The sequence below is a fragment of the Camelina sativa genome, chromosome 8, assembly GCF_030686135.1.
Source record: "Camelina sativa cultivar CO46 ecotype springtype chromosome 8, ASM3068613v1".
Taxonomy (NCBI): domain Eukaryota; kingdom Viridiplantae; phylum Streptophyta; class Magnoliopsida; order Brassicales; family Brassicaceae; genus Camelina; species Camelina sativa.
In genome coordinates this window covers 23942702-23965875 of record NC_141887.1, presented here as the reverse complement: position 1 = coordinate 23965875, position 23174 = coordinate 23942702, and the positions used below count along the sequence as shown (strand labels likewise).

Here is a 23174-nt window from a genome sequence, read left to right as displayed (position 1 = left end):
CGGCTAATTGACTTTCCTTTTAGTTGCTGTCGGTTCGGTTTAATGTTAAAAGTATTTGGGCTTTATACAAAAGCCCAGACTCAAATTTGAAAAGCCGAGCGGTGGTCCGTTTACCAAAATGTCGCAACTATCCCCGCTAATATTATTGGCCTTATTCGTAATCGGTACAATGTTAACCGGCTTGGTTATATTTTTTTTACCCGTTTGATATTTTTAACTCCGAAACCCTAAATACCTCGAACGCTCTCTCGCCGGCGACGAAATTATGGTGACAACCACCGATCATGTCTCTCTTGCGTTCCTCGCTCCAAGGTTTTTTTTTACTCATTTTTCTCTTTTCAAATTTATCTTTTATTCCGTTTTGGATTTTCCTTCGATCGATGATGATATATACAGTTGATTTTTATGTTTTTACTTGCCTTTTTTTTTCCTTCTAAATACAGTACAATATGGATTCTTCGATTTTGGAATGAACTAATTCGATACTTGTTGATCTTAATAAATACTTATATTATTAAAAACTGTGTGTTTGTACTTTCGTGATCACTAAATTTATAAAGCAAGGTTGATCAGAGTCCACATCTAAAGAGACAGTTGAAACAACCAATAGTGTGTTTCTCCAACTTTGGTTCATTCCCAAAATCAAGATTGACGATAATGTCCAGTTTGCAAAGAAAGATTGTCGTTCCTCTTCTAGGTGATAATAAGCTATTGACAATATTGAAGAACTCATCATCATCATCATCATTATTCAACAATAAATTTGTTCATGACCCGAGCCTAACAAAGCATGTGAGAGCATCTGAAGATGAAAACTCGATCCCAGCTGGAACAGCAAAAGAATTGCTTAAGAGGCTTTTCATGGTATATCGCCGCTTAATGTCCATCATACCTCATTTCTCGACTTCTAACAAAATTATGGGAATGATTCTGTTGGAAAGCGAATTTTCCCCATTGGTTCGACTCAATGGACGGCTAAAGATGTACTATATGATGGTGGTGGGGTTTAGCTTCATGGAGCCTTGTTCACAGTTTATTGTGCGTAATAGCAGGAAGCTATTGTCTGGTTCGCTTAATCATTTTGCCAGTGTCACATTCAATTTGGCCGGGTTCAAGAACGTGGCTCCACTGCTTGTTCATTCTTTTGAAAGAATTCTTTGTTTTTTATTGTAAGCTAAAAATTTGCGAATTCTGTTTGTTCACTATTTTTTATGGATGACGTACGTACTTCTTCCTAGTTTAAAAAAAAAAAAAATTATAACATATTTCTGTTTAAAAAAAAAAAGAAAATTCCTATATATTGATTATATCATATCTTAATGGGAAGGAAAAAAACAAGAAGATGATAAAAATATAAAAAGAGAAAATAATATGATATGCCATCTTGTCAAAGTTACGTTAACCTATAGACGAAATTATGCAGGGTTTGGCGGCGACCACTGACCGTGGCACTCTTACCCATCTAGCTTTCAGGGTCTTCTTTTACTCTCTCTCTCTCTCGTTAAATCTCCCTGCGTTTTCGTTTTCGTTGATTTTGTTTTCTCGCCCCTTCTTCATAGGATTCTTCGATTTACTATGGATCTATATGTTGATTGTCCTTCTTTGAAAAAAAAAACTTTTAATCGTCTATTTAATAGGAATTCGAACTCAATCTTCGCACATTGGCTACCGAATCCATGTGGTTTCGATTTATTCCTAGTACAGGGAATGAACTTTAATTCACCTTGGGGTCTATTTTGCGTTATCGTACATCACTAGTTATTTCACCTAGAAATTCCTCTTTGCTATTTGTATCATGTGATTCTTTGTTTATATTCAGTTAATTTTTGGGTTTTATGTTAATTTCTTGAAAATTTTGTAGAGTGCTCTTAGAGAATAATCCTTGCTATGACAATTAATAGTGTTTCATATACATAGATTGATAGGTCCATGTATTTGTGTGGTCATAATATAATTTCATAACGCAGGAGTCAGAGCCCATATCTCAAGAAATACGTGAAACCTACAAGAGTTTATTTCTCCAATTTTGGTCCATTCCCCAAATTAAGCTCAAGTCGTCCACAAAGACAGATTGTTCTTCTTTTAGGTATGCTATGTTATCATATTACTGATGAATCTTGATTTTAAAAACTTGTATAACTCTTCACCTTGAAAACTAATTCCCCAAATCTACAGCAAATGCGCATGTGGACTTTGCATCATCATCCAACCAGCTCTTAGGTCATGGTTTGCCACCATTGGCTGATCTTGGTGCGAGAAGAAACCCGAGACCAAGAAAGCCTGTGCCTGTGAAAGCATATTATAGAGATGAGAACATTTCAAGATTCAGATTACCAAAAACCGAAGAAAGACCTGAATGGTTTTGGATGATCATGGCTTGTGTACCTTATTTGATATCCCTAAAAATGTCTGAAATTGGTTTTTACATGAAACCTTTCCTTCAGCAGCACGGCGGCGCCCTTGGAGAAACGATCATAAAATTGATCCCAGGAGCAGCTAAAAACTTGCAATACAATTTCTTCATGGTGTATTGCGTCTTAGGGTTCGCGTGGGTGGTGAAGAACAGAAACTTGCCATACTACTTTAGGTATCATATGATTATGGGAATTCTTGTGGAAACAGCAATGCAGATCATATGGCGCACGAGCGAGTTCTCCCCGTTGATCAACTTCAATGGACGGTTGGCCATACGTTATCATATGGTGGTAGGGTTTAGCTTCCTTTGTGTTCTTCTTGAGTGTTTGCGATGCGCATTGGCTGGAGCCTATCCTCAGATTCCAATCCTTAGTGATGCTGCTTACATTACATCCACACGCGGTTAAATTTGGCAGATTGGCCCGAGCCTTTGAGATTTCTCAAGCATAAACCAAGACGTTCCTACTTGATAGTAGATAGTAGAAGATACTAGTAAACTATTACTTCTAGACATTTTCACGTTTGGTTTTATATGGTTTTATTATTGTTTCATATAATGACCCTCTCTAATTTTAAAGCCTCTTCGTTAAAAACAGGCCTAGTTTTGAGATAGATGGGTTTTATTGAAAGCCCAATAAGGTGGAGTATCACTTAAACCGACCTAAATTAAAAAAATAGCCACCTTTGTCAGAATCAGGTGGCTTCATATTTCTTGCACGTAAAGTTTACTCTCTACTCCTCGCCGATTTTTTTTTTTCTTCTGATTTTTGATTATTTTTTAAAAAATATATCGAAACCCTAAAGCTCCGAAGGTTCTCGCCGGAGGAAAAAAAAATATGCAGGGTTTAGCGGCGACTACCACCAACCGTGGCTCTCTCACCTTCCTCGCTCCCAGGTTACTTAATCAACTCATGATTCCGTTAATGCTTTTCGATCTCTCTGCGTTTTTTTTTGGTTCTTCTCCCTTCTCCGATTTTGGAGTTCCTCGTTCCTTTGATGATTTGTGTTGCATCGTTTAATTTTTCGCTCTGCACTGTTTGAATCGTCAATTCCAATGAAAATTCGAATTAATTTCCCTACGAAGTCTTGAGATTTCGATTTGTTATGCTGGTGGATGATCAATTTGGGATTGGGCTTTGTAATATTAAACTTTGAGTGTTTTTATGTGTTGTAGTTTCTTGCATATGCCTGCTTTCACATAGATTTGATGTTGTGCTTACCTTTTCGTGATCATCATGATGTCTAAACCAGGAACCATAGTCCAATTTTGAAGAATGTTGTGAATCCAAGGGTGATCTTCCCCAATGTTGATTCATCTGCAAAGTTAAGATTTTCAGCAAGCTCAATTTCACAGAAATGTCCCCGAGAGATTGCTCCTCTTAAAGGTATTAATTTGGATTCAAGTTGAGTCTTTTTCATCATGTATGAATATGATGAGCTCCTCTTACAAAACCCACAAGACAGGGTAGCTTAACTTGTCCTGTATCATTGCTTTGAGGCTTTTGGCAGCTAATTGCTGTGCTCTTTGTGATTCAACTGATCTCGGATGTTAAATTCCTGCAGCAACTGCGTCTTTGGACTTTGCAGCAGCAGCAGCAACATCATCGAACCAGCTATTTGCTCATGGCTTGCCATCATTAGCTCCTGGTTTGAGAAGGCAACGGAGACCAATAGAGCCTGCAAGAGTGGCCAAAGATGATTTCTTTAAAATCAAACTGCCTAGAATTGCAGAGAGACCTGAATGGTGGTGGAGGACATTGGCTTGTGTTCCTTATTTGATATCCCTCCAAATATCTGATGTTGGGTTCTACCTCCAACCGTTTCTTGAAAAGTATGACACCATTGGAGACATGATATTTTTCATCCCGGGAGCTATAAACAGATGGCCGACCTGGTTCTTCATGGTCTACTGCTACTTGGGTTATATGTGGGTGGTGAAGAACAAAGAGCTGCCTCATTACTTGAGGTTTCACATGATGATGGGTATGCTTCTTGAAACAGCTCTTCAGGTCATATGGTGCACGAGCAATTTCTTCCCGCTGATTCATTTCAAAGGAAAGTTTGGGATGTATTATTGGATGGTCGTCGGATTCACCTACATATGTCTGCTTCTTGAATGCATACGGTGCGCTCTTGCTGGAGTCTATGCTCAGATTCCTTTCATGACCGATGCTGCTTCCATTCACACCCTCTTCAACTTGGGAGGTTTCCAGAGACCACTCAGGTGAGAAAGGTGAAAAGCTGGTCCATTTGGTGTTACATACTTGGAATAGGAACAAGTCTTATTCTTTTTCTCCATAGAAGGTTTTTGTGTCTTACCGAGTCACTCTTATGTGAAATCATTTAGCTTAGTGTCAGTGTCCATGTGTAAAACAGAACTCTCTACGAGAGTAGCTTGAATCAATGATTTTACAGCAGAATAATCTTGTGGTTGGACTTGTCCGTGATTTTAATGTATGTCTAGTTTGGTTAATCTAGAAATCTTATTAGTTAAAAGTTACAAGAAAGCTGGAATATGCAGATACAAATTCAGCTCTATCTTAATGAATTCACAGGTTTGGTTGGTTTACAAATTTAAGTAGGCTTTTTGTTCTTGTTTCTTCAATCCTAAGCCTATTATTAGAAAAATTGGTACATCATAACACATAAAAGCCTTAAGGTCCACCGGTTTAATTACATTGAAATTTTTGGGTTAAGTGGGCTCCATGTTTCCCACAGAACTTTAATTGGTACCACGTCTCTGCAACATGGTACCAACCAAATCATAAAGTCGTGATTACATTCCATCTTCTTAACAAAGTCTTCCTTAGTCTTTAGACCCTCTTGACTGGTTCTAAGCACACAGCTCGACAATGCCTATTTAGTATTTTTTCGCATTCGTTTTCAGACAGCTCTTAAAAGGTCTATCTAGCTTAAAGTCAATCATTTAAACCACCATAATGTTCCTCTGTCCATTTTCAAGAAATTAAGAAAACAAACCCTTTTTCTCTGATTTCTTGATCGTCGCCATGAACGATCTAATATCAAGCTCATTCAAGAGATACACAGACTTGAACCATCAAGTCCAACTCGATGACATCGAATCTCAAAATGCTTCTCTCGATTCAGGCAACCTCGATGAGTTCTTCGGATATGTCGAGAGTGTTAAAGAAGACATGAAAGCTGTCGATGAGATTCATAAGCGTCTCCAAGACGCTAACGAAGAGTCCAAGACCGTACATGATTCCAAGGCTGTTAAAAAGCTTCGCGCTCGTATGGATTCGAGTGTAACAGAGGTCTTGAAACGTGTCAAGATGATAAAGTCAAAGCTTGTGGCTTTGGAGAAATCTAATGCTGCACAGAGGAAAGTCTCTGGCTGTGGTCCTGGATCGTCTGCTGATCGCACCAGAACATCTGTCGTTAGTGGATTGGGGAAGAAGCTTAAAGACATGATGGATGATTTTCAGAGACTACGTACCAAAATGGCTTCTGAGTATAAAGAAACAGTCGAGAGACGGTAAGTTTTATATGATCTTACTTCTCTTTCTCTCATTTGGGTAGTACCTCTGAATCAACAAAGATCAAATCTTTTTACAAAAAGTGTTGAACTGTTCAAACTAAGAGATGGTAAAGTTTTGTGTGTTTCGGTTGAATCTTTGAAGGTACTTCACTGTAACGGGGCAAAAAGCAGATGAAGAGACGGTCGAGAAGCTAATATCAAGCGGAGAGAGCGAACGCTTTCTCCAAAAAGCAATACAAGAGCAAGGTCGTGGACAGATCATGGACACATTATCAGAGATTCAAGAACGACACGACACGGTTAAGGAGATAGAACGGAGTTTGTTAGAGCTGCACCAAGTGTTCCTCGACATGGCTGCTCTTGTGGAAGCTCAAGGGAATATGCTCAATGACATCGAATCAAATGTCTCAAAGGCGAGCTCTTTTGTCATGAGAGGGACTGATCAATTGCAAGGAGCTAAAGTACTTCAGAAGAACTCGAGAAAATGGACTTGTATCGCCATTATTCTCGCTATCGTACTTGTTATTGTGATTCTTTTCCCTATCCTCTTTACAACTGTACTTAAACCTTGATTTCAAAAAGGAAACACATTGTTTTCTTCAAACTCTTTTTTGTTAGATCCCTTTCAATTTCTTGTGTTGAATCCAGAGCTGAAGCAAGAGTTCAATTTTGAAGCTCTATCTACATATTCTTGCTATTGTAATTGCTTTTTATCGAAAAAATTTCGGCGATCTGGATCGTTTTGTATAACTTTATATGGAAACTTATGACCTATGAGTAGAACTAAAACACAATGAATGTACAATTTTTTTTAGCTTGAATCATTACCTCTCTCATGTACATTGTTTTCTTCTGAACTCATCAGATAAAAGTGTTTGAACAAGCTCCCTTAATCTCTCAGCACCAGGGCCTGGTTTCAAAACTGAGTCATCCCCTCGAACAGAGCACGGATCAGCGCCGTTATCCGAGCTACCAATGCACCAAGCTCCTAAGGAAAACCGGTGAGTGCGGCCTAAGAGCTCTCTATCGATCTTGTCTAATACAGGATCGTTCTTGTGGAACTTTCGAGCAAAAGAGGCGTTGCTTTTGACCATGTTTTCGAAATCCTTCATTGATAGAGAATTAGGGTGTTGCTTTGGAGGATAGTCCCAAGCTATGTAGTGCAGGTCATGCCCTATCGCAGTGCTCTTGAACTCTTCGGTGTTGCATATGAGTGTGTGGAAATATCCTTCTGGAGAGGATACAAAATTTGCGTAGTACATTAAGATTATCCTTGGGAAATTATCCCATCCTAAGATTGAGTATTCAAGAAAAGACCGGCTCAGAACTACCCACGCTGAGCCTGCAAGATTAAAGACAAGACAGATAAATAAATAAACCATCTCTCTCGTTCATCCAGTAGACCTGCTTATGTAATGTAGAGTTGAAGATGCTAGCTAACCTGTGAACAGCTTGAAAGATGTAGGAATTGAACGGTGTTGAGTAGTCCAAGCAATTTCAGTTTTCTTCGATAGGTATAAGCCAGGATCAACAATGATTGATTTGGCCCTCTGGTTCCTACAAAAAAATAACCATATCTTATTTTTCTATTTCAGGAATAATGATTCAGTAGTTATTACAGCAGTTTCTACTTACAGTTTCCACCCGGTAAGCTTCATATGTTCAATGAAATTGACACTCCTAGACAAATTTGAGAAGACATACAACAAATCTGCAAGAAAGCACACCAATACTATATCAAAGACCAAAACAGCAAAATCACTAATTTAGGACAAAAAGCATTTGAGTTAACTAACTAACCATCTTGTGTAACGAGAGGATAATCCGAGGCGCTAAGGTTGATGAACCAATCCCAATCCAAGCTTTCTTTAAGCAAAATCGCCACGGCCTGAAGCGTACAAGCAATCATTGTAGGGCCTTTATAAGTAACCAGATTAGACTGAGACATAACACGAACGTTCTCGACTTCACGAAAAGTCAGATCACTCTTCACAGACATTGCTAGCTCAAGCCTTTCCTTAGGGGGAGCTTCAAGATCCAAATGCAGAACATACTGATTTCTTGGATGATACACAGCTTGCAAAGTCCTCATCATCCTATGACTATCACCTTTCGTCCCCGAGATCAGATAAGCTAACCTAGGAACCTCTGAAGAATTCGAATCCCTTGTCGGATTCAAAGACTTTCTAAAATGTGATTCTACAAAGTAATCATTTGATTCTTCAGAGACATTATCAAAAGACAATGATGGCTCCTCCTCCACAAAAGAACTGTCGAACTGACCATAAAGAACATACATTAAGAGAGTAACCGACAAAACCAAGCTAGCTAGAAACGGGAACATCCATTTCCTATCTCTGAATACCCTAAACCCTGAATGTAAACTAAAGTGTCTCTTCACCCTCGTTAATGGGTCTCTGATCCAAATCAGCTTCCTATACACTTTCTTCATTCCCCTCACCAGAACACACAGAAGCTTTGCCTATCTTAAACTTGATTTCAGACAAGGAGATCAAATCAAAAGTCTTAATCTTTTGTACAAATAAAGACACTAAAGAGTTGATAGAAAATTACCAGAATTTTCGGAAACCGGACCCAATAGAGATATTGCAGCAAAGTTTCAGAATTTGGGCAACTCCAACGAAAGTGACAAAACCAAAATAGCTAATTAATAGAAGACGAAAGTTGATAAGAACACCAACAACCAATGCACCAACCGAATAAAAAGAAAAGGTTTTTTACTACTGCTGTTTATCGCTTTTGGCATGGCAGCGATAAAAAAGCTTGTTTAGTCCTAAGCTGAGGTCAGATCTAATGACTTTAAACCAGAGTTTCAAGATCAGAACAATCAACTATGCTTAAAGTTTAAGTCTTGTATCCTTTTAATAGAAACATAACAAGACAAGTCCTTTGGACTAAGACAGATGCTGCTGCAGATCAAATTAGGGCGAAAGCATCAGAGTTCTCAAAGGTTTTTTTTTTGCAGACAAAGACAAAGACAAAGATGAGGGAGACAGAAGAGGAGAAAGATTTCAATTTCTTCGAGAAAAGAAACTGATTTGTGAATTAGATTCGGAACTGTCGGAAGAGAGAAAATGAGAAACCGAAGCGTTGGTAACAGAGACGAAGAATCAAAAAAGTGATTAGTTTTAAAATTCAGTGTTTTCCGTAGAGAGATGAATGATAGCTTAAATTGTTGGCAATATCAATCTGATTATATTAATTATCATGTCTTTCCCTTTTAATTATGGGATTAGCTTAATCTTGGATCTTTAATGTAAACGTTGAATCAGAAAGCGCGTGATCGTACACTCGCTTGAAACTATCGCCGTGTTTAGTAGCCTGGCCGGTGGATTTGTTTGAGAATAGCACAAGCACACGACCGCACACGAGAGTGGCCAACGTTAAAAGAGAATCTTGAAGAAGTACTGAACTTTTTCACTTTAAAAGTCTTGAAACTGAATATATTTGATTAGGGAGATAATAATTAACGTTTATAGAAACTTTGAATAAAAAGTCATATACAGTACCAAAGTTGGAACTGTGGAACTTGGAAATCATGTCAACTGCTCTGCTAATCTTGACTTAGGTCAGAAGACGGTCCAGCATTAAACCCCTGAGATATGTTTTGTCTATAAGACTGAAAGTTACATCATTTGTTCGTTGATTGAGCTAAGGCCATGGTGTTTCTGCCTATTGCATTGGGAGAATCGGGGTGAATCAATTTATGGGGAGGCTCAAGTGTTGTTGCTGGTTGAAGTAGCTCGAATTTACAACAAACGTTCATGGCTGACTTGGTCTTATTGACAACATCTGAACACTCATGAATTGCTGCTGCCGGTAGTACATCATTGGAGCTAGACTTAGGGATAGATAGGGGGTTAGGATGCAAATATGTATCATGGACTTGCTGCAATTCACCTACTCATAAGGCTAAACCACAATCTTAAAAACTCATTAGAGGATAGTAGATTTCCTGATAACTGTATGATGATAACTAAGTATAATCATTGGAGGGACACTGAAACAGAGTCAAGCTGGATTGTGGATGCATCATTTTTCAAGTAAACATGGTAAACCACAGTCTGAGACAAGTACGCTCAGGTCATCTTTTTCAAGTAGAACATCATCTTCGATGATTCAAAGACCTTATGTAATGTGATTCTACAAAAGTAATCATTTGATTCTTCTTAGCTTAAAGCTGTAACATTTATCTAAGGACAACTGATCCACACTACATAAGAAGAAGTGAACATCAATTGTCTCTGGAAACTTGTTTCTGCACCCTCCCTCTTGTGTCTTTGATCCAAACCAGCTTTCTATGCATTTTCCACATTCCCTAAAACCCTATTACCATTGATTCAGACAAGTGCAAACAATTTCAGACTGAAGATTCAAAATTGTCTTTATAATTAACACCTAACCGACATTATAGTTGTGATCTTTTGTTTTTGTACATTGCTAAGAGATTGGCCAAAACCAGTTTGAGGGTTGACAAAAAATTCGAAAAAAACTCAAGAGTCTCCAAACTGAAAAGGGGACCAAATTGAGATTTTGCTGCAAACCTGTAGGATAAACTAGAGGAGCATAAGAGTTGTAAAGGGGAACACACACATTAGACAACGAACGAACATCAAATTAAAGCCTGCAACAACAGAGATATATCTAGTGTTTGATCATCAGAAAATTGAAGGAAAAAAAAAAAATTTGGACCATTTCTCGATTTGTGCGTGTCATCCTTGCGCAGGGGCCATGCTAATCTTCTCTGTATCGTTCCAATTTTATCGGATGTCCCCGAAGGGACAATCATACACTCCACTCTAACCTTATTTAAACACAGGTTTTGTCTTTTCAACTGAGCGATGTGGGATTCTTGATATAGTTAACAGCTTTAATGGGCCTTTTCTGATTGTTTTTAGGCCCATCAACATTGCTTTCTGAGGTCACGATCCGTCGGATGACGTACAGGTAAGCAATATCAACGGTGAAAAATAGAACTCAAATTTTGGCTGTGACTTAGCGAAATTAACAATTTTATCCCCAGAGACGTTAACAGTAAATAACGTCAGTTATATGTTTTGTTACCAGAAAAGAAAGAAAATACCCCAAATTCAAAACCATCAAATCCCTAAATCAACCAAACCCAGACTGTGTCAGCTTAGAACACAATCCGATAATCAATCCTTCTCTCCGTCTTCATCTCTCAGCTCTCTCTCTCTCTCTCTCTCTCTCAGTTTTTTTTTAACCCATTTACGCTATCTCTCTCGTGGTTTTGTCAGCTCTGTTTTTTTTTCTTCTCACAAATCCTTCGATATCCCTCTGAGTCACATTTCAATGTTACACAAAACTGGGTATTGTAAAAAGGAGAATCTTTTATGAATACTAGATTGAGCTTTCACTGAAAAGGATTGAAATTGACTACACGATGGAGAAGAGGAAAGCTTTCTTCATCTGCAATTTTCGTTTTGGTTTCTACACTTTTGAATAGATCTTTGACTTAACAGTTGATCAACCTTTCTGAATCCTAAGGAGACTACACAAGATGGGCATTCCAAAAAAGACAACTTTTTCAGACTAGTAGAGTGAACTATTTAGTATCATAACAATGGTATCACTCTTTGCTTGTTCAATACTAAACCAAATCTGAGAGAGTTTTTGGTAGAAAAGAAAAACTTGGAAAACATGTCAAACTGTCAAGAATCGTTTTACCTAGGCTGCTTCTGCTGATCTCCACCTTGTTCAGAAGACGCAGGATCGTCAACCTCCTGAGACTGCTGCTGATCTCGTTCAGAAGACGCAGCGCCGTCAACCTGATCTCCACCTTGTTCAGAAGACGCAGGACCGTCAACCTCCTCAGACAGCGTTGGCTGTTGCGCTTGATTATGAAGTTGCACCATACGATGCACCTCAGCCAGTGGTGCTCTCACATATACAGCATCTATGTACACGAAATTGCGTTGTTGTGGGTTTAGAGGGTTCCGAACTATAACAAACGTTCTTCGCTGTCCATCTGGTTTCATTGTAGTAAACACATCTTCACTTCTGAATTGCCCCAATCTCAGGTTCTGCTGGTTAGCCTCTGGATGTTGATATGGGTGCATTACTGGATCCTGTCTTGGCCTCATTCCCCTACTGATCAATCTTTGTTCAATTACATAGCCACTATCCCTCGCAGCCAGCACTGGAGACATGATTGGCCCCATTGACAATGGGCAGTCCAGCTGTTTAAATACATGCCATGGCATAAACTTCTGAATCCCCATGGAATCCTGTTGATATGTGATCTGAACCCTCCATATTTCAGGTGCAGGCCCTCGATTAAACATCTGAGTTTGCATTGGGACTACATTGGGAAACTGGTAAGCCATCGGATGCTGCTGATAGGTGTTATGAGGTCCCCATGGTGCAGGTGCAAGCCCTGGATTAAACATCTGAGGTTGCATTGGAGCTACATTGGGAAACTGGTAAGCCATTGGATGCTGCTGATAGGTGTTATGAGGTCCCCATGGTGCAGGTGCAAGCCCTGGATTTAACATCTGAGTTTGCATTGGGAAAACATTGGGAAACTGGTTAGCCATCGGATGCTGATGATATGTGTTCTGTGGTCCCCATGGTGCAGGTGCAAGCCCTGGATTAAACATCTGAGTTTGCATTGGGACTACATTTGAAATCTGGTTAGCCATCGGATGCTGATGATATGTGTTCTGTGGTCCCCATGGTGCAGGTGCAAGCCCTGGATTAAACATCTGAGTTTGCATTGGGACTACATTGGGAAACTGGTTAGCCATCGGATGCTGCTGCATACCAAGAGGTTGCCTGAAATTGTTCTGATAACTTGCATGCAATGCTGATCCACGGTATGGTCTTGTGTGTTGTTGATGTGGGTTCATCGCTTGACCACTCCTAGCAATCTGATCAACCCTTGGATTCTGATGTGAAGGCTGAGTAACAAGACTACTGAATCCAACATTTTCATAGACAGAACGATGACGCTGAGTACCTAATCCAACAATTTCTTCAGGAGGCTGAGTAACAAGACTACTGGTTTCTTCATCGCTCTGCATTTGTAACCAAGATTCCACATTTAAGCATCTATCTTACATACTTGTATATCAAGTAAACTCGAAATCTACGCAATTCGTATTTACCTTGGACTCATATTCTTCGTCATCACCATCACTGCGATCATCTTCTTCAGCTACCATTGTTGTCTCGGCAGTTTCACTACTTTCACCGTTTCTTGAAGAAGGAGACGAATCTGTTTTCATGTTGGCTTCAGAGTTTTCCACTTGTGATTCCTGAGCGGCACCATCATCATAAAGCTCCGGATTCGAGCCTTCTTGAAGATTCATATCTTCCATCTTGGGATCATCACCATCATTGCGATCGTCGTCTTCTTTATCTGCCATCGTTGTCTCGCCAGTTTCACAACCGTCACGGTTTCTTGAAGAAGAAGCATCTGTTTTATTGCTGGCTTCAGTAATGGCGGAACAAGAAGCAGGCGCAACAGAGACAACTTGAGTAGAATCTTCAGACTCCTTCACTCTTTCTTCTCGAAGATTCAAAGCTTCCATCTTGGGATCATCTTGATCGATAAACTCAGACATGTCGCAAGAGAAGCAGAGGAATTAGCGAAGATAGTAAATGTAAAAAATTTAACAAAGCATTTTAGTATTTAAAGCCCGACTCCTCTCTCTCCACTTGCGTTTCTACGTGTGTAAAAAGTACAAATTACAATTACATAAAACCGGATCCGTTTGGTTCGGTTAAGTCCGGTTTATCGGACCTCACTTTAATTGGTAATTGTAAAGTTTTCAAACAATTACAAAACTTCACAGCTTATAATATAAACTTTAAGGATTACAAACACAGAACAGAACTAAGTTTTACAAACTTTTCAAGTACAAACAAATGCAAAGAATCTTGTAAACAGACCATGTTTACAATAGAAGGAACATTTCAAAGAACAAAGGTTACACAGCTGGAAACTGAAACTCCCCACCAATTGAAAGCAAGCACAATAATCTTCTTCTCTTCTAGAGCCAATTCACAAACAACCAGGAAACACAAAAAGCCTCCCTTTCTTTTTGCTGCAGAATCAACTTAAAGCTCATATCCTAAGGTTGTGACTCTTTTTATGTCTTTTCTTTAGTTTCCCTTTGTTGTTGTTGTTGAGACTGAGAACTGAACTTCTCATTCAATGCTTCTTTGCAATTCAGTAGATTCCTGAGTCTGCTCCATATCCATAAGAGGCTAGTAGTTGTCCTGATAATTGGGCTTAGTTTTTTTTTGGGATCTTGAAGACTGAAAAGGTGAAACTATAAGAACCAAGATCTTTGGGTCTTAGCAGGTTTACCTGAGACAAGAACACTCTGATTCTGTCAATTCAAATGCTCTTAATGGGTCTCATGTCAATTTACAACACCATAAATGTGTATCTTCACCCTCGCTAAAGGGTCTCTAATTTACACCAGCTTCCTGTAAACTTTCCTCGTTTCCTAAAACAAAATTTCAAAACAATGAAAGGATTAGATTCACTCAGGTGCAGAAATAAAGTCTTCATCTTTGAAACACAGGACACTGTGAAAAGAGATTAACCAAAACCAATTCAAAAGGGTTTACAAGTTTACCAAAATTTCAGAAACTTAAGAGTGTTCAAAACCCAAAACGGAAATGGACCCAATAGTAAACCACAGTCTGAGTCTGAGACAAGTACGCTCAGGTCATCTTTTTCAACTAGAACATTGGAAAACTTCTTGGATGATTCAAAGACCTTATGGAATGTGATTTTACAAAGTAATCATTTGATTCTTCTGAGCTTTAAAGCTCATACATTTATTTAACGCAATTGATCCACACAACATAACAACCATCCAGTAAAATTGCCAAAACTTTCCAAAACGGTGAACATCAAATGTCTCAGTAAACCTAAACACTAAACATGTCTCTACAACCTCCCTCTTGTGTCTTTGATCTAAACCATCTTTCTATTCATTTACCTCATTCCCTACAAGGCTAAAACCCTCCCTATTCCCATCCAAACGAATGAAATTGATTCAGACAGGTGCAGAAAATATCAGACAAGAGATGTTAACCAGCATTAAAAGTAAACACAGGACATAGCTAAGAGATTGACTAAAAGTAAAACCAGATGTTAACCAGATCTTTTTGGTACACATAAACACAGGACATAGCTAAGAGATTGACTAAAAGTTAAACCAATTCAAGGGGTTGACACTTGACAATTGACATTCAAGGGGTTAATATCTTCCCAATTTACCTCTAATCATTTTTTAACACTAAACACTTGTGCCCACATGACCACATTCCTTAAAACCCTATCCCTATCCAATGAATGAAATTGACGCAGACAGATTATGAAAAGAGATTAAAAAAAAAAAAATTGAATCTGTAACACCTAAGCAGTATTAAAGTCTTGATATTTTTTGTACACACAACACATGACATTGCTAAGAGATTGACTAAAACCAATTCAAAGGGGTCGAGAGGACTACCAGAATTGCAGAAACTCATAGCCTTCAGAACCTGAAAAGGAAATGAACACAATAATGAGCATTGGGGAAAATTCAACCAAAATTACAAGCTTGAAACTCCAAATAGATAAGTAGAATAGAAGATAAAAGCTGACAAGAGAATAAAAAACCAATTCACCAACCGCAAAAAAACGTGTTTACTCCTAAACTGAATCAAATGTAGTGACTTAATGGTGAATTGAGGACGAAGACATGCATAGTGTTTAACTCACTATTCGCTAATAAAAACTCAAGTGGAGAAGTCCTTCGGATACAACCAAAGAGTTTGAGCTTTAACTAGAACAGAGATGGGAACAAAACCGTTTAACAACGAACATTAGAAACTGCAATTGCAAAAATTGGGAACTCTTAAGGTTTCATAATCGAGCTGTAAAATTAGTTGCATGATAAACTAGAAAGAGCATAAGAAACTTAAAAGGGGAACACAAACATTAGACAACGAACATCAAAGCCTGCAACGACAGAGACCTATCTATCTAGGGTTTGATCATCAGAATTTAGAAGGAAAAAAAAAATTTGGACCATTTCTCGATTTGTGCGTGTCATCCTTGCGCAGGGGCCATGCTAATCTTCTCTGTATCGTTCCAATTTTATCGGATGTCCCCGAAGGGACAATAACTACTTCGACTCTAACCTTATTTAAACATAGCTATGTCTCTTCAACTGAACGATGTGGGATTTTTGATATAGTTAACAGCTTTAGTGGGCCTTTTTTAATTCTTTTTAGGCCCATCAACATTGCTTTCTGAGGTGCACGATCCGTCGGATGACGTACACGTAGCAATTTTAACAGTGAAGAATAGAACTCAAATTTTGGCTGTGACATACCGAAATTAACAGTTTCATACTTTTATCAGAAACGTTAACAGTAGTGTGTAAATGTAAATAACGTCAGTTATATGTTCTGTTTGAACATTGAAAACAAAACAAAAGACTTTGGGATGTTGTTATATGTTACTGATATCTGTTATGGAGAGATAACTTTTAGTAATCTAACTAAACACTCAACGTTTTTATTTACAATTTTATCAAAAAAAATCGAAGTTTTTGCAAGAAATTAATAGCAGGGCACCAACAACTGCTCCGATCTCAGCTTCAATCTCTTCTGGTAAGAACACCGACCAATTGCCTCAGATCAGATCTCAGATTCACAAGAGTAAAAAAGTGAATGAAGGAGTCGATCAGATATCGACGACTGAAGTAACTGAGCTGTTAACAAGCTGCACATCACCTCGGTCCATCAACAATCCAGTGTTGCAGAAGCCCAAATCTAACAACACAGCCAGGCCCAATACTGGACATAGTGCAGTCAGACCTAATACGCAGACAAAGCCTCCCTCCTCTCAACGGTTGTCTACACCTGCACAAAGAGACAATAAAGTGAAAGCAAAGAAGGACTGCACGAACAATATACCACTCAACAATAGGTTTGAATGTTTGGACTCTTATGATGTGTGATATGAATAGTGAGCTGTTAAAGATGAAATCCTAAGAATGTAATGCATATATAAGGCAAACTATGTAACAAACCTATGTTAAGGAAAATAAGAGAATAATGTTCTTTACCTAAAAGAGCCCATGTGCTCGCATCTTCATGATGCTCTGCTAATATAAATGTCTCCAAAATCATGTCAAGAATAAGCTCTACTAAGACTGCTCCTTTGGACCTCTACTAAGTACCACACGCACTGACCCTCTAACCACAAAGTGGAGGCTGCGTCTGCTATTGTAGATACGTTTGGAGATGTAGGTTCAGAAAAACTTGGGAAGCAAGAAGATTGAATCGAGATGGGGACAACAATGGTATATTGAGAGAATGATATTGCTGCCGAATAACTTGACAAAACTGATCTTTCTAAAAGAATATTATTCCTGCCCGTTCAATCATATGATTTGACCGGTGAATATAACCTGATATTTTTTTGAATAGTGATGATATATTGGACGCCAACGTTTCTGCTTCTGATCTTGTCGGAGGCACTCACTCTGTTTTTGTACCAGTAGTACTACTTGTTTCTTGTGCGACAAGTTTTCATTTGTTGACGTTTTCATTTATTGACTTGTATTCATTCTTATCTTCTGCATTTGAACTGTTCTTGAATATTGACTAAACGATATATCCAACGTTTTCTAATCTTTAAGAAACTACACAAGATTGAGAATTCTAAAAATAGAATCTTTAAGACTAGAGTGAACTTTTAGTCTTCAAGTGAAAATTATTGAAAATTAACTAGCAGCTGCATAATGAAGTCTTAGAAAAGAAGTCTTCCTTGGTCCACACTTTTGACTAAACAGTCATCACCACCAATTCAATTACACTTACTAAAAATCAACCCGAGAGACTTCTAGTGAAAAATAAAAACTTGAAAACCATAGATAATATCGTTTCACATAGGCTGCTACTGATCTTGACCTTGTTCAGAAGGTGGTCTAGCGTTAAATCCTTGAGACTGCCTTGGCTGTTGCGTTTGAGGCACACGTTGCATCATTTGTTGATTTAGATGAGGCCGTGCTTGTCGTGGGTTGTAATAGTTCTGACCTCTACCAAATGATCTTGGCTGTCCTCTAGCTACATTCCTGTACTGCGACATTCTCGGGTAAACCATGGGATAGTGATACACGTTCTGCTGGCTATCCACTGGATGTTGATAGAAGTTATGCTGGTTAGGCACTAGATGTTGATATGGGTACATGTACATCTGGTCAGCCTTTGGATGTTGATACGGGTACATCTGGTTGGAAACTGGCTGTTGATAGAAGTTCTGCTGGTAAGCCTCTGGATGTTGATATGGGTACATCTGGTTAGGCACTGGATGTTGATATGGGTACATCTGGTTAGCCACTGGATGTTGATATGGGTGTAAGGACATATACTTCCTCTTGTAGAGTACCTTGCAGGAAAGCATTGTTGATGTCAACTTGATGAATTGCCCAATTCTTCTTAACCGCAATCTCCAACACAAGACGAATCGTGGTGGATTTAATGACTGGACTAAACGTTTTTGAATAACCAACCCCATATTGCTGATGAAAACCTCGAGCGACCAACCAAGCCTTATATCGATCTATAGATCCATCAGGTTTGTATTTAAGTGTGAAAATCCACTTATAGGTAATAACTTTTTGTTGTGCAGTTGGAGGAGTCAAATCCCATGAATGTTCCCGTATTTGAGCATTAATTTCTTCAATCATTGCATTCCGCCAGTTTGGATCGCGCAACGCCTCTGCCACCGTCGTCGGTATCAGTGATGACGAAGTGGCCAAGAGAGCATATTTAGTGTTTGGCTTGACGATGTTGCTTTTGGAACGCGTCTGCATCGCGTGCTGAATAGGTGGTGGAGGCAGAGCAGGTGTCGGAACCGGGATCACAGGTTCAGCAGACGTCGAGGTGGATGATGGCGTCGTGGAGTGAGAGGACGAGGAAGAAGATAATGGGCTTGATGCTGATGTTGTTGTTGTTGTTGTTGTTGGGCCTGATGGGCTAGAAGGAGTCTCATGAAGTGGGCCGTTTAAACCCAAAGAGAGAGACCCATCATGAGTCCGTTTGGTGCGTGTCTCGTGATTAAGATCAAGAGATGGAGAGGACGAACCTGATGGAGTTGATGTTTGTTCCGGTGATGGTGAAGGTGACGAAGGCACCGTTGGTGATGGAGGGTGAGGATCGTTGCACGGGGTTGACGTAGAATGAGCTGGCGATGAGGTAGCCGGGTGTTGCGACACTACCAGTATCACGGTTGATGAAGGGTGAACAACCGAGACCGGAGGAGAAGACGGTGGTGGTGAGGTCGCAGTTGAAAACGGGAAACTTGTCTCAACAAACTGTACATGACGAGAGGTGTATACACGGCCTGTTGTAGCATCCAAACACAAGTAAGCACTTTGAGTAAGCGAATAACCGAGGAAAACACACGTCGTAGAACGAGACTCTAGTTTGTTGCTGCGATAGGGGCGGAGCCATGGATAGCAGACGCACCCAAAGACTCGGAGCTTGTTGTAGTTCGGTTGTGTTTGAAACAATTTGTGATACGGCGAATCACCACCAATGACCTCTATGGGCATACGGTTTATAAGATACACCACAGCCGCAAATGTGTACGGCCAATAACCGCGAGGAACAGATGCATGACCAAGCATAGTGAGGCCCGTCTCTACGATATGGCGAGGTTTCCTTTCAGAAATCCCATTATGCTCAGGCGTATGAGGCGGTGTCGTGAGATGCGAGATACCATGTAATGCCAAAAACGAACGTAGATCGATGAACTCTCCACCATTATCTGAATACAAAGTGCGGATCCGCCTCTGGAACCGATTCTCAACAAGAGCCATAAAGGCAATAAACACATCTTTGACTTGGGACTTGAGCTTTAAAGGGTATATCCATGTGTATCTAGTAAAATGGTCAACAAGAACAAGATAGTATTTGAAATTTTCAGTGGAGGTGATAGGAGATGACCAAACGTCGGTGTAAATGTATTCAAGAGGTTGAGATGAAGAAATAGTGTTTGTTGCAAAAGGAACTTTGTGACTTTTATTAATGAAACAATCATAACATGATAACTGTTTGTTTGAGGAAGGTGAAATTTGTAAAGAAAACTTACAAACAATAGCTTTTAAAATGGGAAAATAGGGATGCCCAAGTCGAAGATGCCATGATGAGAGATCGGTTGCAGGAGATGATGAAGCGGAGAAGACGTTGATGGTTATGCGATTAACCGGCCACTCATACAGCTCATTCTGAGTTCGGCCTTGGAGTAACTGTGCCCCCGTGCTCAGATCCTTCACCTGAAAATATGCCGGAAAGAAATGTACCGAGACCTTATTAGCATTACACAATCGATACACCGAAATAAGGTTTTTGCGAACATCAGGAACATAAAGCACATCTTTCAAAGCAAGTAAACGAGAGGGTGTAGGGAGTAAGGCGGAACCCGTATAAGTGATCTTGAGACCAGACCCATCAGCAATGGTGATGAAGAGAGAGATTGGACAGATCAGAGGTTAGATGATGCGTAGCACCGCTATCCATCACCCAACTAGCCGGATTTGACAGTGGAACAGCAGCGAGATTTGCATTAGGCAAACCTTGTTGAGAGTAATCACCGTCGGAGGGTTGAAAACCACGACTGGACACTGGTAGTTGAGAACATCTCCTGGCACTGTGCCCAAACACACCACACAACTGACAGCGTCCCTGGTAACCGCGACCATGACCACCACGAGAAGAAAAGGAATTGTTACCTCGAGAAGAGCGATTACCACGGGAAGAGTTTGCTTGATTGGAGGACTTGTAGAAGGCAGCATTGGCAGTAACAGGAACAACCGAGGAAGCAAAAGCTTGTGACTGAAGCTTCAACTCGTAGTTTATAAGCTTCTCATGAATCGCAAGCATAGTAGGGGGAGAATCATGACCTTCCATTTGATCAACGATCGGTTTTTAATCCCCCGGAAGACCACTCAGGAGATACTCGATTTTTTCCTCATGCTCGTATGGTTTGCCCAACGTAGCAAGCTGATCGAAACGAGAAACAAGGCCTTGGACGTATTCATTGATAGAGCGGGTACCCTTACACCATTGTTTGATCTGTTCCCGGAGTTGTTTGATATGTCCCCAGGTTGGTTTCGCATAGGTAGAGGACAGAAGGGTCCAGATCTGTGCAGTCGTGGACGCCTGAGAGAGTATGGGTTGGATCTCTACGGAGATCGCACCAAGGAGACTAGCAACGATAAGTTGGTCTTGACGTTGCTAGAGATTGAACTCGGGATTTGGTGTGGTGAGACCGGCACGAAGAACAGTGGAAGCAGGAGCCACGAAGGTGCCATCGAGATAGCCAATGAGTCCATAACCGTCGAGCAAGGCACGGATCTGACGACTCCACATCAAGAAGTTTGAAGCAGTGAGCTTGGTAACATTTGACATGTTAATGTTATGAAGCTGAGTTGCAGAAGCAATATTGATGACATCAGATGGAGAGTCAGCCATAGTAACAAGAAACGTGAAGAAGAAGGAGAAAAGCAGCGAGAGAGAAAGGGAGAAAGAGAGGAGAAAAAAAAAATTTAGGTCTAGGACTTTTACTACTCTAATACCATGTAAAGAAATGTTTGATTCCATTGATAGAAGATATTACAATATATATAGGCTTGTACATAAGGGTTTTGTTCATACTAATTACATAAGTATCCTTTATTATATATGTACCCTCTATAATGGGTACCTCTGGTAAGCCTCTGGATGTTGATACGGGTACATCTGGTTAGCCACTGGATGTTGATAGGGGTACCTCTGGTAAGCCTCTGGATCTTGATACGGGTACATCATCTGATCTTGGCTCATTGGCGGAATATATAATTGATTCGGCCTTGGCATCTGGTTAGCTACTGGAGGCTGCTGATATGTGTTCTGAAGTCTCCATGATGCTGCCCTGGGAGAGAGTTGACTCTGCATACCAAGAGTTCGGCTGATATTGGTTCGATCGCTTGTAGAAGATGTTGATCCATGGTTTGGTCCTCTGAGACCTCTGAGTTGCTGCTGCGGGTTCATGGTTTCTTCGTCGATCTGTATTTCTCTGTTCTCAGCTTCTTCTCTATGGTCTGAGAGCCCAAGAAATCTATCATAAAACCTCTCCATTTCACGATATCTCTCTTTCTGATCACTATCATTATCAGATTCCTGCCAAGATTTAAAAACCCAAATTTCACATTTAAGCATCTATCTTACTACTTACTTGCAAATCAAATAAACTTAGGAATAGTATCTACCTCGGGCGTATCACCATCATTGCGATCCTTTTCTTTATCAACCCTCCTTATCTCGCCAGTTCCACGGTTTCTTGAAGAAGAAGAAGCATATGTGTCCTTGTTGGATTCATTAATGGCGGAAGAAGAAGCAGAAGCAGAGCCTTTCACTTGTGGTTCTTGAGCGGCACCATCATCACAAAGATCGGGATTTATCTTAGTTGACTTTTCTTGAAGATTCAAATCTTTGTTATCTCCTGGAATAGATTCAAAACATATATCAGTGACATCATAATCAAGAAAGCCCTTCTCAGAGTTTTTCATATTCTCGGGATCATCGCGTGGTGATCGCTCAGCCATGTCGCAAGAGAAAAATAGTGTCAGTGAGAGACAGAGGGAGAGATAGAGAGAGAGAGAAAGCGAGAGAGAGAGAGAGATGAGGGAGAAAAAGAACTAACGAATAAGAGAAATATAAAATGGCGCCATGGTTTTATATTCAATAAATGAATACACTAATCACACATAATCGTATCCAATTTGGTTTACTCCCGTTTATTGGACCTTACTGTACAACATTAACAAGCCCAAATTTACAAAATCTAGGAAACTATAAAGACAGAGCAAGTTGTTTAAACTTTTTAAATACAAACAACGTAACTTACACCATTTTACAGTAGACGACGTTTTTCAACTAACAAAACAAAGGTTACAAAACAGAGAGTTATTCAAGATTCACAAAAACTGAAACTCCCTACTATTTGAAACCAACTACATTGACATTCTTCTCCTCTACAGCAAAATTCACAAGCAACTTAAACCTGTCTTTGATGCAAAATCAACTTATGCCTCGTCCTATGGTTATGGCTCTTTTTTTTTTTTTTTTTATGTATATGCTTTAGTTCTCCTTTGTTGCTCTTGTTGTGACTTAGAACTGAACATCTCTTGTATCCATGATTCACTTGCTTGTGAACTAA

The 23174-nt window shown here is 39.7% G+C and overlaps 6 protein-coding genes, 1 long non-coding RNA gene, 2 other non-coding genes and 2 pseudogenes across 9 annotated transcripts; 4 read left to right on the top strand and 7 right to left on the bottom strand.

Moving 5' to 3' along the window:
• The first annotated feature begins 265 nt into the window (after positions 1-265).
• LOC147940391 (uncharacterized) lies at positions 266-1219 on the top strand (annotated as a pseudogene).
• Positions 1216-2822, top strand: LOC104709777 (protein TIC 20-IV, chloroplastic pseudogene; annotated as a pseudogene).
• On the top strand, positions 2446-4888 carry LOC104707755 (protein TIC 20-IV, chloroplastic-like). Its single transcript, XM_010424174.3, has 3 exons — positions 2446-3310; positions 3667-3800; positions 3979-4888. Exons 1-3 carry the CDS (start codon positions 3252-3254, stop codon positions 4641-4643), a joined length of 858 nt encoding a protein of 285 aa, XP_010422476.1. The 5' UTR covers positions 2446-3251; the 3' UTR covers positions 4644-4888.
• A 301-nt stretch (positions 4889-5189) lies between these two features.
• Positions 5190-6664, top strand: LOC104707754 (syntaxin-123). The gene is made up of 2 exons (XM_010424173.3): positions 5190-5911; positions 6057-6664. Exons 1-2 carry the CDS (start codon positions 5424-5426, stop codon positions 6484-6486), a joined length of 918 nt encoding a protein of 305 aa, XP_010422475.1. The 5' UTR covers positions 5190-5423; the 3' UTR covers positions 6487-6664.
• Positions 6665-6712: 48 nt separating this feature from the next.
• LOC104707753 (beta-glucuronosyltransferase GlcAT14B) lies at positions 6713-9165 on the bottom strand. The gene is made up of 5 exons (XM_010424172.3): positions 8489-9165; positions 7715-8406; positions 7550-7625; positions 7356-7471; positions 6713-7256 (listed from the first exon to the last, which is right to left on the bottom strand). The coding sequence occupies exons 2-5, from the start codon at positions 8364-8366 to the stop codon at positions 6748-6750; spliced, it is 1353 nt and encodes a 450-aa protein (XP_010422474.2). The 5' UTR covers positions 8367-8406; positions 8489-9165; the 3' UTR covers positions 6713-6747.
• Positions 9166-10000: 835 nt separating this feature from the next.
• Positions 10001-10743, bottom strand: LOC104707752 (uncharacterized). Its single transcript, XR_015564611.1, has 2 exons — positions 10480-10743; positions 10001-10261 (listed from the first exon to the last, which is right to left on the bottom strand). It is a non-coding gene; the product is annotated as an uncharacterized LOC104707752 (long non-coding RNA).
• Positions 10616-10718, bottom strand: LOC147940390 (U6 spliceosomal RNA). Its single transcript, XR_015564813.1, has one exon. It is a non-coding gene; the product is annotated as a U6 spliceosomal RNA (small nuclear RNA).
• Positions 10744-11022: 279 nt separating the features above from the next.
• On the bottom strand, positions 11023-13777 carry LOC104707750 (uncharacterized). The gene has a single exon (XM_019228622.2). The coding sequence runs from the start codon at positions 12976-12978 to the stop codon at positions 11620-11622; it is 1359 nt and encodes a 452-aa protein (XP_019084167.2). The 5' UTR covers positions 12979-13777; the 3' UTR covers positions 11023-11619.
• LOC104707751 (uncharacterized) lies at positions 12855-13777 on the bottom strand. Its single transcript, XM_019228811.2, has one exon. The coding sequence runs from the start codon at positions 13519-13521 to the stop codon at positions 13027-13029; it is 495 nt and encodes a 164-aa protein (XP_019084356.1). The 5' UTR covers positions 13522-13777; the 3' UTR covers positions 12855-13026.
• Positions 13778-15978: 2201 nt separating this feature from the next.
• Positions 15979-16081, bottom strand: LOC147940389 (U6 spliceosomal RNA). The gene has a single exon (XR_015564802.1). It is a non-coding gene; the product is annotated as a U6 spliceosomal RNA (small nuclear RNA).
• Positions 16082-21667: 5586 nt separating this feature from the next.
• Positions 21668-22618, bottom strand: LOC104707748 (uncharacterized). The gene is made up of 2 exons (XM_010424169.2): positions 22225-22618; positions 21668-22135 (listed from the first exon to the last, which is right to left on the bottom strand). The coding sequence occupies exons 1-2, from the start codon at positions 22558-22560 to the stop codon at positions 21668-21670; spliced, it is 804 nt and encodes a 267-aa protein (XP_010422471.1). The 5' UTR covers positions 22561-22618.
• Between the last annotated feature and the right edge of the window lie 556 nt (positions 22619-23174).